General features: G+C 40.8%; 1 protein-coding gene across 1 annotated transcript in view; it reads right to left on the reverse strand.

Moving 5' to 3' along the window:
- Kat2b (lysine acetyltransferase 2B) overlaps positions 1–14,030 on the reverse strand; it is a 154,837-nt gene that overhangs the window by 53,318 nt on the left and 87,489 nt on the right. Inside the window, 1 exon segment of the mRNA XM_038341557.2 lies at positions 8,715–8,906. Within this exon segment, the coding sequence (XP_038197485.1) occupies positions 8,715–8,906 (192 nt within the window).

Consider the following 14,030-nt stretch of genomic DNA (forward strand, 5'->3'; position numbering starts at 1 on the left):
AAAGCTCTGGGAAAAAAAGAAGCAGACTCACCTAGGAGAAGTAGAAGACTGGAAATAATCAAATTGAGGGCAGAAATCAACAAAATAGAAACACAGAAAACAATCCAAAGAATCAATGAAACAAGAAGCTGGTTCTTGGAGAAAATCAACAAGATTGACAATCCCTTAGCCAAACTAATCAAACGGCAGAGGGAGAACACGCAAATTAATAAGATCAGAAATGAAAAGGGGGACATAACCACGGACACAGAGGAAATTCAGAAAATCATTAGATCTTACTACAAAAGCCTGTATGCCACAAAATTGGAAAATGTAAAAGAAATGGACAGTTTTTTAGATAAATACCATCATATACCAAAGTTAAACCAGGACCAGGTAAATGCTCTAAATCGTCCTGTTAGTCGCGAAGAATTAGAAACTGTTATCAGAAACCTCCCTACCAAAAAGAGCCCAGGACCAGATGGTTTCAATGCGGAGTTCTACCAGAACTTCCAAGAAGACCTAATACCTATACTCCTTAAGTTATTTCATAATATAGAAACACAAGAGTCACTGCCAAATTCCTTCTATGAAGCTACAGTTACCCTGATACCTAAACCACACAAAGACTCAACCAAGAAAGAGAATTACAGGCCAATCTCACTCATGAACATTGACGCAAAAATTCTCAATAAAATACTGGGAAACCGAATCCAAGAACACATTAGAAAAATTATCCATTATGATCAAGTAGGCTTCATCCCAGAGATGCAGGGCTGGTTCAACATACGAAAATCTATCAATGTAATCCATCATATAAATAAACTGAAGGAAAAAAGCCATATGGTCATCTCATTAGATGCTGAAAAAGCATTTGACAAAATTCAGCACCCTTTTATGATAAAGGTCTTGGAGAGATCAGGGATACAAGGGTCATTCCTAAATATAATAAAAGCTATTTACAGCAAGCTGAAAGCTAACATCAAATTAAACGGAGAGAAACTCAAGGCTATCCCACTAAATTCAGGAACACGACAAGGCTGTCCACTCTCTCCTTATCTCTTCAATATAGTGCTTGAAGTTCTAGCAATAGCAATAAGACAACATAAGGGAATCAAGGGGATTCAATTTGGAAAGGAAGAAGTTAAACTTTCATTATTTGCAGATGATATGATAGTATACATAAGCGACCCCAAAAACTCCACCAAAGAACTCCTACAGCTGATAAACTCCTTCAGTAACATGGCAGGTTACAAGATCAACTCCAAAAAATCAGTCGCCCTCCTATACACAAAGGATAAGGAAGCAGAGAGGGAAATCAGAGAAGTATCACCTTTCACAATAGCCACAAATAGCATAAGATATCTGGGAGTATCTCTAACCAAGAAAGTGAAGGATTTATTTGACAAGAACTTTAAGTCTTTGAAGAAAGAAATTGAAGAGGATACCAGAAAATGGAAGGATCTCCCCTGCTCGTGGATTGGGAGGATCAACATAGTAAAAATGGCAATTCTACCAAAAGCAATCTATAGATTCAATGCAATCCCAATCAAGCTCCCATTAAAATTCTTCACAGAGATTGAGAGGACAATAATCAACTTTATATGGAAAAACAAGAAACCCAGGATAGCCAAAAAAAATCTTATACAATAAAGGTTCTTCTGGAGGCATTACCATCCCTGACTTCAAACTCTATTACAAAGCTACAGTATTGAAAACAGCTTGGTATTGGCATAAAAACAGAGAAGTTGACCAATGGAATCGTATAGAAGACCCGGATCTTAAACCACAAACCTACGAACACCTGATTTTTGATAAAGGAGCCAAAAGTACACAATGGAAGAAAGAGGGCATCTTCAACAAATGGTGCTGGCATAACTGGATGTCAACCTGTAGAAGAGTGAAAGTAGATCCATATCTATCACCATGCACAAAACTCAAGTCCAAATGGATTAAAGACCTCAATATTCATCTGAACACACTGAGCTTGATAGAGGAGAAAGTGGGAAGTACTCTACAACAAATGGGCACAGGAGACCATTTCCTACGTATAACCCCTGCTGCACAGACATTAAGGGCAACATTGAATAAATGGGACCCTTCTGTAAAGCAAAGGACACTGTCACTAAGACACAAAGGCAGCCTACTGACTGGGAAAAGATCTTCACCAACCCTGCAACTGACAAAGGTCTGATCTCTAAAATATATAAGGAACTCAAGAGACTAGACGGTAAAATGCCAATTAACCCAATTAAAAAATGGGGCGCTGAACTGAACAGAGAATTCTCAACAGAAGAAGTTCGAATGGCCAAAAGACACTTAAGGTCATGCTCAACCTCCCTAGCTATCAGGGAAATGCAAATCAAAACAACTTTGAGATATCATCTTACACCTGTCAGATTGGCTAAAATCCAAAACACCAATAATAACCTTTGCTGGAGAGGTTGTGGGGTAAGGGGTATACTCATCCATTGTTGGTGGGAATGCAAACTTGTGCAACCACTTTGGAAAGCAGTGTGGTGGTTTCTCAGGAAATTCGGGATCAACCTACCCCAGGACCCAGCAATTCCACTATTGGGAATCTACCCAAGAGATGCCCAATCATACAACAAAAGCATATGCTCATCTATGTCATAGCAGCATTATTTGTATAGCCAGATCCTGGAAACAACCTAGATGCCCTTCAGTGGAAGAATGGATGAAGAAACTGTGGAATATATACATGCTAGAATACTACTCAGTGGTAAAAAACAATGACATCTTGAATTTTGCATGCAAATGGATGGAAATAGAAAACACTATTCTGAGTGAGGTAACCCAGACCCAAAAAGATGAATATGGGATGTACTCACTCATAATCGGTTTCTAGCCATAATTAAAGGACATCGAGCCTATAAATTTGGGATCCTTGAGAAGATAATAAGAAGGTGAACTCCCAAAAAAGATATAGTAATCCTCCTGGATATTGGAAGTAGACACGATCGCCAGGCAAAATTGGGAACTTGAGGGTTGGGCAAGACTGGGCCAAGGGAAGATGGGGAGAGAAAAATGTGAAGGGGAGAATGGGGGGAGCTCGGAGGAATGGGGTGCTTGGGATATAGGAAGGGTGGATATGGGAGCAGGGAAGCATATATCTTAATTTAAGGAGCTACCTGAGGGTTGTCAAGAGACTTGACCCTAGAGGGGTCCCAGGTTTCCAGGGAGACGCCCCCAGTTAGTTCCTTGGGCAGCTGAGGAGAGGGAGCCTGAAAAGGCCAGTTCCTATAGCCATACTGATGAATTTCTTGCATATCACCATAGAACCTCCACCTGACGATAGATGAAGAAAATGACAGAGCCCCACATTGGAGCACCGGACTGAGCTCCCAAGTTCCTGATGAGGAGCAGAAGGAGAGAGAACATGAGAAAGAAAGTCAGGACCGTGAGGGAACCTCCAGCTGGCGACAGATGGGGAAGGTGACTGGGCCCCACATTGGAGCACTTGACTGAGCTCCCAAGGTCCTGATGAGGAGCAGAAGGAGCGAGAACATGAGGGAGAAAGTCAGGAACGAGAGGGGTGCGTTCACTCATGGAGACGGTGGGACAGAAGTAATGGGAGATCACCAACTCCAGTTGGAATGGGACTGATGGATCATGCGACCAAACCCGTCTCTCTGAATGTGGCCAACAGCGGGGGCTGACTGAGAAGCAAAGGACAATGGCTCTCGGCTCTGATTCTTCTGCATGGACGGGCTCTGTGGGAGCCTTCTCAGCTTGGTCGATCACCTTCCTGGACCTGGGGGGAGTTGGGAGGACCTTGGTCTTAGCATAGAGTGGGGAACCCTGATGGCTTCTTGGCCTTGAGAGGGAGGGAGGGGAGGTATGGGTGGAGGGGAGGGGAGGGAAGGGGGAGAAGGAGGGGAGGGAAGGGGGAGGAGGAGGGGAAGGAGGGGGGAGGAGGAGGGAAGGAGATGGAAATTTTTAAATATAAAAAAAATAAACCATGAGAGAAAAAAAAAACATAGAGGCAGGAAAAATGGCTGGGTGGTTAATTCTGAGCACCTACATGGTGGCTCACAAACATCTATAACTTCAGTTTCAGAAGATCTGATGCTCTCTTCCAACCTCCATGGGTATCATGTATGCCCAAGGTACACAGAAATAAATTCAGGCAAAACATCCACACAAATAAAATAAAACAAAATAAAATAAAAACATTTTAAATAGACAAAAAAATAAACCTTTGTTACCAGAATCAAAAAGCCTCAGTCACTTGTATCAACCACCCGAGGACAGGGTTTCTACTTCAACCATAAAATATATTGGAATTAAGACTCAAGTGATGATTTCAGATGGCCATTTCTGTCTATTGAAGTAGAGAAAAGTGTTTCTACAAACCTCTCCTTTTACTCCTGCCTCACTTGGTAGGACACTGGCTACAGAGTACTAATACACTGACCAGATGCATCCTCAGTGAGCCTCCCGGAAGATGCCAGCTCTCTATGTAGCTGTCATTGGCATCACTGCCACCAAGGCTGTTGTGTCCTGACTAGGTACCTGCATTGCTTCTGCAGCTTCTGGAACTTCATTCTGAATAATTGATAACACTGTGAGTTACATGTCTTCTTAGCACATCTGAACACATCTCTTACTACTTGACAGTGTTGTAAGGTATTGATGTGCTTAGTTACTATAAATAGAATCCACTGCACCCATGGAAACATGTAAGGTGCACCCTTGACTACCAAATGGTAGGGTGTGAGTTGAGACCGATGATGAGTACTGTACTCACTCCTCAACCCACTATAAATATATCTCAAGTTTTGGAGGTCAAAAGAAAGATACCCCAATGTTACCACATTACTTTTTTCCACACACATAAAAGAAAAAAGGAGGGAAAGGCGGGGGGGGGGGGGCTAGGGATATGGCTAACATGTATGAAGAAGCCTTAAATTCAGTCTCAGAACTGCAAAAATTAATAAGAGCTGGATACAAGCCTTTCATCAAAGCACTCGGGAGGCAGAGGCAGGTGAGGCAGAGGCAGGTGGATCTCTGTAAGTTCAAGGCAGCCTGGTCTGCATAGAAAGTTCCAAACCAGCAAGAAATCAAGGCTAGATAGTTAGACTCTGTTTCAAGAAATAAATACTATGGAGGAAAGGGAAAACTGGGAGGCTTGGAGGGAGGGGAAACTGGGGTCAGGATGTAATACATGAGAGAGAGAGAGAAATTTAAATAAATAAATAAATAAATAAATAAAGGCAAGCAATGAAAGAAAAGGCAACATATAAAGATAGGAAGAAGGGTGTGAAATTTAGGAACAAACTAGAGAAATAGGTTCTATAGGTGAAACAGGTACTAGATCTCCATCTGGCATATATGGCCAAGTTCAAATGCACCTGGGTTAACAGCCAAAACTGTATGTATAAACCCCCAACAGCCTCCAACGTTGTCAAGTGCTATGAATAGAGATTTGAAAGACGTGAGTGGTATTTTTACCATTAGTAACAGAAGAAGGAAAAAGAGCAGCGTTGATTTCTCAGCTCAGCATACAGACATGCCAGAACTGTGAGCTGAGGGAACAATACACTATAATTAGCAAATATATACAAAGAGCAAAATAATTTTACTGTCATTATACAAACTAATAAAACTGCCACTATACAAAGTAATTAAATTTCTCCATTAGCACTACAACAGGTATGGGGCTCAGGTTCCCTCTATGTCCCTTGACAGAGACAGATCGCTACCCTCTGAAGGCAGAACGCTCCTTAAGTGGCAAATTAGTGTGAGATGGCTTTAACATGGAGGAAAGAAGCTTTCAAAGCCTGAGACATGACCTCTGTGATGCTGCATAATCAGAACCACACATTTCTAGCTGGGGGTAGCATGCAACTTAAGACTTTCATCTGGAATTCTATACATTTCATGGCTGGAATTTTGCTTCCTGGTGAGCATGCCTTCATCTCATCTTAGAAAAAGTTGATACTGTAAATGTTCAGTACTTGGTTCAAACCCTTCACCACTATCCACAGCATTTCCTTCATTAGCCTTTGGATTCGGATCCAACGGTCAAGGAAAGTTCTGTAATCTTAATCAGAAAAAGATCTCTATTGTTGTTGTTGTATGTGTGCATGTGTGTGTGTGCACTTGAGCATATAAGCATTAGTAATGTTGGGGATAAAACCCCTGGTAGAGAAAAGCTCTGTCATTGAGGGACATCCCCAATCCTTGAACCTATTTAGTGCTTTTTTTTTCTCCCTTACTTTTATTTTTCAAATCAGCTTACAAAGTAACAGGTTCCCACATAGGGTTTTGACACATGTTTCAATTTAGTTGATCCCTACCTCCCAACTCAGTACCTAACTTATTCTTAAATTTTAGAAAAGTATGTTTAGAGCCAGATTTGGTGATAAACACCTGTAATCCCACCACTACGAAGACTGGCTTAGGTAGAGAAAAACTCTGAGTTCAAAGCTAGCCTAGACTACAGACTGAGACCTTGTCTCTAAACAAAAACTGTTAACATCCTTCCTGAAACAAACTGGGTAATTCAATAATAATATCTTGATAATAAAAATTCAGTTTTTCTGTGGCTAAATATACAGTTCAGCAGTTAAGAGGATATATTGCTCTTGTAAAGAAGAGTCAAATTCAATTCCCAGAACCCACGTCAAGTACTCACAACTGCCTACAATTCCAGCTCTAGCCAAACCAAGCACCTCTGGTCTTCTCAGCTATTTGTGCTTACATACACAGACCACACACAGATGTGTACACATAATTAAAAACCAAAAACATCCAAATATTAGTTTCCCAAAAGCAAAATTTTAATAATCTTTGATCAAAGAATACAAAACTGCCTCTCCTAATATGTTCCAAATGGAGAGTTTCAGTTCGAGAGGGAGGAAATGTGTTACTCCTGGTAGGACAGGGAAGGAAAAATGCTGCATCACTCCTGGTAGCTTTTGAATCTTTACTTTTGTCCACTATGCACCAATTTAGGCAAAATTTAAAAAAAAAAATTCCACCCACCCCGTAAAAGCCAACCGTCTCATTCATTTATTGCGGTCCTTGCTCAACAAGCCATGAGCTGTAACCGCACTTAGCTCTTCTCCAGCAGCCTTCCTCTTTCCTAGATTAGACTCAGGGTTCTAACCTGAGGATGGATCTCACTGGCAGACTACAAACCCACTGTGTGAGGCCTGTGGTTTAGCCCCAAGCACTGGAATGGGGAAACAAAATTCTTATGGCCTCAAGGTCCAGAATGTAGCACTTGAATTTCTTTCTTTCTTTCTTTCTTTTTTTTTTTTTTTGAGACAGGGTTTCTCTGTGGCTTTGGAGCCTGTCCTGGAACTAGCTCTTGTAGACCAGGCTGGCCTCAAACTCACAGAGATCCGCCTGCCTCTGCTTCCCCAGTGCTGGGATTAAAGGCATGCGCCACCACTGCCCGGCCCAAATTTCCTTTTCTATAACATTTTCTGAAAGATTATATATCCACCAAAGCAAGATCCAAGAGTCAGAGAGAGTGTGCATTCTTGAAACAACAGTTCAGAGGAGGAAGCTTCTACCCTAGCTCTGGCAGTTTGCTTTTCATAGGGTGAAAGCCAGGAGTGAAGATGCTGGAACTTCACCGGGGCTCGGAGAGGATTACCTAGGTTCTTCTGCACCCCCTGAATGGAAAGAAACAGCACCTACATGCTCTCTCTCATCCATCTTTAACATTGTGGTAGCTGAAATACATAGAGCCATATAAAGGCTGTGTCTGCACAAGACTGGCCCTCTCTTCAATCAGTCACAAATGAACTATTGGTACTGACAGATGCTGGGGGTGAGGAGACATTGGCTTCAGTTGTGTGCCCACTGGTGAACCCACAGAATACAATGGATAGTTTCAACCCCATGGTCACACAGACAGTCTTGGTAGAACATGGAAGGACACAACTAAATAAGAATATGTGAATATGGAAAATAAATTAGTATAGAAGAGAGGGTGTGCAATAAAAGAGAGTAGAGGTCAGAGCAATAAAAATGCATCATATAATTATATGAAATTGTCAAAGAAATTTAATTAACTTAACAAGTGCTGGTCAGATACTATGGGTGTTATGAAAGAAAACGGATCCCAAAGGAAGTGACACTATTAGGAGGCTTGGCTTTGCTGGAGTAGGTGTCACTTTGTTGAAAGAAGTATAGGGGGACAGGTTTTGAGGTCTCCTATGTTCAAGCTACAATCACTGTGGCACACAGTTGCTTCTACCTGAGGGTAAAGATGAGAACTCTCAGCTCCTCCAGCACCATATCTACCTGCATGCTGCCATACTTCTTACCATAATGATAATAGACTAAACCTCTGAAACTGTAAGCCAGCCCCAATAAAACACTTTCCTTTATGAGTTTCTATGGTCATAGTGTCTCTTCACAGCACTAGAAACCCTAACTAAGACAAAAGTGGTGGTATACCTTTAACTCCAGCATTCAGGAGGCTGGGGCAGGCAGACATCTGTGAGTTTAATGCCAGCCTGGTCCATATAGTGAGTTTAAAGACAGCTAGGGTCTCAAAAACTATGAACAAATGAAAACAAAGTTAAGTACAGGCTTGCTGTATGGAAAGCAGAGAAATCTGGGAACTGAGAGTCCTTCTTCCTCTCCAGACACTTGCCCTGATGTGCATGATTTTAGTACTTAAGTAGATTTTGGCATGTTCTCCACATCCTCAGACCAGGGTAAAACAAAACCCCACAAGTAGACCCCCTTACTTTGGGAAATGTGTGAGGATTAGTGTGCGTTTCTCAAGAGGCAGCTTGTCTTTTTCCTGTCTGGCTTGCTCCAGGAGTTGTCGTCTCATGATGGTAAAGACTGAGCGAAGCAATGTTCTCCCAAACACCTTTGTGGTTTCGTACCGAGGTAGGCTGTCACAGAACTGTGGTACATTACAGTAGCACAACCACCTGTAAGAAGAGGAGACAAGTGCCATCAGTGGGCCACCAAGTCCCAGGCATCCAAAACACCCAATCAAAGAAACCTGCTAGGCAATGAAGCTTAGTTGAATAGGCCTATGATGACAGCCAACAAGATCACTACCAGGTAGTGAGCCTGGGATGAGACCAGCTGGCCCGTATATACCCCCTGTGATTCCATGTGGGCCTCCTCCTGTCATCATGCAGGGAACCTTAAACCAATACTGCCTTACTGGTGTGGGACAATGGTCTGTATTCTGTCAATCATTTTAAATAAATGCTGATTGGCCAGTAGCCAGGCAGGATAAGCAGACAGGAAGTAGAGGCGGGTCAAGGAGAACAGGAGAATTCTGGGAAGAAGGAAGCCCATTCCTCTGCAGTCGTGACCCGGCCACAGAAGAAGCAAGATGTGACTGCCTCACCAAAAATGGTACTGAGCCATGTGGTTAACATAGACAAGAATAATGGGCTAAAATAAGTTATAAGAGTTAATAAGAAGCCTGAGCTAATGGACCAACCAGTTTATGATTAATGTAGACCTCTGTGTGATTTCTTTGGGACTTAACAATTGTGGGAACTGGGCAGGACAGAAACCTCAGACAACACTTTACCACTTGAATACCTACATGGAAATATTACATTGTTCAGTGCCCACTTTATTACCTATAAAAAGGGACAAATAATAGCTAACTATTGGATTTTCTATGGAGTGAGATAGCATGTTTAAGGTACAGATTGTAATCTGTGTTTATATTGGGATTATAGTCCATGAGTTATAGCCTATAAACCTAGTACTCTGGATGCTAAAGTAGATGAGTATTAAAGATTGAGCCCCAGAATTCCTGCAGGCCAACAGGGATGCTTCTGCAGGCCAGGACAGAGACTCTGAACAGCAAGGGAAGTATGGTGTTGCAGGAGCTCCTTCTGCTCCTTCAGCCAATAGCTGCTGAGATACCAGCCTATTGAGGTATGGTCTCTCCTTCTTTAAAAAAGTAGCAACTAACCTCCGCTGGCTCTCTGGCTTCTGGCTCCACTTCTGGCGACTAGGCTGCCTTCCTGATTGCTCAGAGGGCTGTTGTCTGGGACGGTGATCTGTAAGTTTTTTCCCCTTTAAATAAATAACCATTCTATTAATCATAATTCCAAACTGGTGTGGGATTGTTTGTGACTTACGCCTTCATCTGGCACCCAGACATAGATAACTGAATCCACAGAAAGCCTAAGAAAGCTTGGGAAAGTAAAGCATGTTTTCTTGGTAGCAGCAATTTCTCAGGTCTGGCTCTGCTTGCTAGAGGCAATCAAGCGCTCTCATCTAAGAGAGGCTTCCTGACTCAGCTTTAGCTGCAAAACCCTGCAGCTCTCTTAAAGAGGTCCTGCCATAAAACACATAGTGTTGATGAAAAATCGACCGCACGCTTTTCAGTTTTCAGCTGTAGCAGGAAAAAAGTTGCGCTGTTTTAAAATGTCGGCTTTCTGAGCCTTCCTGCCAGGGCAAACTCTGACTCTTTCAGGCAAGTGGTCGACTATGGAGTGTTTGAGTGTGGTTTCTGAGTGCAATGTTGCAGCTTGCTTGCTGGCAGGGACCCTTGAAACACTATAGAGTTGTAGCAATAAACATGGCTACGCCGGTACCCCCTCCATGAGACTGGAATTGCAGAAAGCTAAGAAATGGGCTGTATCCAGCTGCCGAAGCCACAGCTTTAGTCCTACCGATATGCTTGGTAATTAAAGACACATGTGATTAGAAAAGAGAGAGATATACAGTAAAGACAGATTCAAAGATGAAAAAAAATCTCTAAAAGGTTTACTATGTGTTAAAAATACGGAGGCTAAAGGTTAAAGTTCTTAATAAAGTAAAAAAGAAAAAAAGGAAGTAGTTGGTGTTGGTAGTACACACCTTTAATCCCAATACTTGGGAGGTAGAGGTAGATTGACCTCTGTGACTTGAAGGTGTGGTAGCGCACACCTTTAATCCCAATGCCTGGGAGGCAGAGACAGGAGGATCTCTGAGTTCAAGTACAGGCTGGTCTGCAGAGTTATTCCAGGAGAACCTGTCTCAAAAAAGTTAAAGTAAAAATAAAAGAAATAGAGGTTAAGTAAAGCGGCACAAAGATGGAAAATACACAGAGAATCTTGATACTGTATGCTAGTATGCTCTCTTTGAATTGTTTGAATGCTGAGGAAGAAGCAACAGCTGCTAAAAGATATTTGTTTATAAATGCTGCTGAACTAATGCAACATAGATATTTTGAAAATACCTTGACTTCAGAATTTGGATCTAAAGATATGATACTTTGGAAAAGAGATTCTCCTTTTGTTTTCACAGAGGATGAAACCCTGTGGATTGCTTCTATCCCAATATGGTATGATAGACCACGCCCTCCTGAAAGGTTGCTGTGAACACCTTCAGAAAATTATTTCACTCAACTGCCAACTGAGATGAAACTACCACACAGGTTATACCATGAAAGACCTAAATAACAGCGCCCCAATTCAGCAGGAAGCAGTTTGGAGAGAAATAACTGTGCCCATATTCCCAAATATTGTTTATAAATGTTGTTCTTTTACATTTAAAGGGGGAAATGATAAAGATATGAATAATTTACATTGGTATAAATTTTGCTCTATTGATATAAATTTAAGGTCAATTTTGTTATATGTATATGTATTTCTGATACTGATTAAGGTATTGTGATTGTGTAGTTCATTTAAAAATGTAATGTATATCGGTTGTTAATGGATGTCATCAATAATAGTCAAGTTTGTAGTCATGTTAGTTAGATTTTCTAGATATATAGAGATATATTTCAGTTAGATAGGCATACTTCATATCTTCCAAAGACTACAGAATATGGCATTTTAAATGTTTTAATAACTTAGGTCTTTTCATGACAATGAGACATGTCTGATCCTGGCAGCACCAATCTACTTCAAGGGGAAGATGGGCATCGAAGAGGCTCCATATGGAGTTTGACAGCCATTTAGGCAAGAAACTGCTCTTGCCTGGACTGTTGCATAAACTGGACACAAAGAACCTGCAGAAAGAGGACTGCTGAACTTGCCTAAAGGTGAGATGATCTTTTTATCCTAATTTGCATTAACATCCCAAAACTATTTTATTTTTTAGACCTCAAAACATTTTCTTAGAAAAACAATTTAAGCATTTATGTCTCTCAAATTTATATACTTTACACATCTTTTGTACGTTTCCTTATTGAATTGGTAACAAAGAAAACTGTAACTATAACAAGTATCTCATCTTCACCTATCAGAGACCCAAGAAGGATGTAATATTACTTCAGTAAACAAGAAGTGCAGAGCAAGCAACTGTGAAAACAGTAGAAATTATAGAAATAGTTGGCTTCCTGGATAGTCACCCAAGTTTCATCTGCAATGGTGGGGCATCCATCTTCAGTCTACAGGCACAGAATATCTTCAGACTTTTCTGTGAAGCAGGAATTTCGAAAGACTGCCACACCTTGTCTTGGCAAAGTTCATCAGTCTTATTCCTTTATATCCTGCCTCTCCAGTTTGTACATTGTACATATGCTGTCAGCACTCAAGGCAAGGGCAATTTCTTGCCTAAATGACTACCTTTGTCACAATGAAAAAACCCTCCATATGGAGGTTCTTTGATGCACATCATCATTCTATGAAGTAGATTGGTGCTGCTAGGACCAGACATGTCTCACTATCATGAAAAGTCTTAGATTATTAAAGCATCTTAAATTTCATATTCTGTATGTCTCTGAAGTGTTTGAAGACCATTTATCTACCTACAGTATAGCAGCTTAACCGTGAAAAAATACCTAATGTGACTACAAGTTTGACTGTCATAGATAACTGCTAAATTTTCTTTATTATCCTTAATTGCTTTCAAGGACTAGAACTTTACATTTTTAAATTAGTTGCATGGGTACAATACCTTAAAAAGAATAGAAAAATATATACACAGTAAAAAAAATCCCTTAAATTTGTATCAATATACAGAAATATCTTAAACAAGAGTAGAAACGTATACAGTATAACAAAAATAACCCTAAATTTGTATCAATTCACAAAAACCCATAATGTAAAATATTTGAGACTAATAGTTTTTTTTTTTTTAGTTTGAAAGTAAATTCAATAACCTCCCCTTTTATCCTATCATTTCCATATACCCCCCTTTTTCTTTTCAGAATGAGATCCCTGATTCTAATTTCCTTTGTTTAGTAACCTAGCACCTCCTTGACCCTAATCAATAAAAACTTGTGACCAATTCTCCCTCCCAAACAATGACCAATATCCATCAAATGACCAAAAACCACCCACCCCACAGCTTGGGAATGTGAACATTATGTTATTTAAATTACTCACTGCTGTCTGAGAGCAATAGCATCTTTAGGAGACCATGGGAAAACTGAGATAAAAGCTTGGAATGCTTCATGAATCTGTGTCACCCTTGCACAGCAGCCGTGTTAACCTCTCTGTGTCATTCCAGTTGGAGTATTTGTGCTGCCCAAGAATTCTTGTTCAATTATTCATTACTCTTGTCTATTTTCAGCCACACAACCCCACATTGGCAGCCTGTGATTTAGACAGAACTGCATTGGAGGGGGGGGGTAAAAAAAATTTTCCCTGCATTTGTTTTGTGCCAAACAGCAGTGCAAATTTCCCACAAAATACAACTTCACAGAAGAAGAAACTGGGCATCAGGGAAGAGACTGGTCAACAGCTCACAGAGATAGAGATAAGCCTTGAGTCCACTCAAAACCCACTTTCTTTTTTTTCTTTAAAGATTTACTTATTTATTATGTACACAGTGTTCTGTCTGTATGCTTGCTGGTCAGAAGATGGCACCAGATCTTATTACAGATGGCTGTGAGCCACCATGTGGTTGCTGGGAATTGAACTCAGGACCTCTAGAGAGCAGGCAGTGCTCTTAACCTCTGAGCCTTTTGCTATTTCATAAGTATCTATCAATATGTGCTACCTGTTTCATGATAGTACCCAAATGCTACCCCATACTATTACTTTATTTATTTCTGTTTGTTTGTTTGACTGACTGACTGATTTTTGGAGGCAGGTCTTCTCTATAAAGCCCTGGCTGTCCTGGACTCACTGTATAGACCTTGA

The sequence above is a fragment of the Arvicola amphibius genome, chromosome 9 (assembly GCF_903992535.2).
Source record: "Arvicola amphibius chromosome 9, mArvAmp1.2, whole genome shotgun sequence".
Taxonomy (NCBI): Eukaryota; Metazoa; Chordata; class Mammalia; order Rodentia; family Cricetidae; genus Arvicola; species Arvicola amphibius.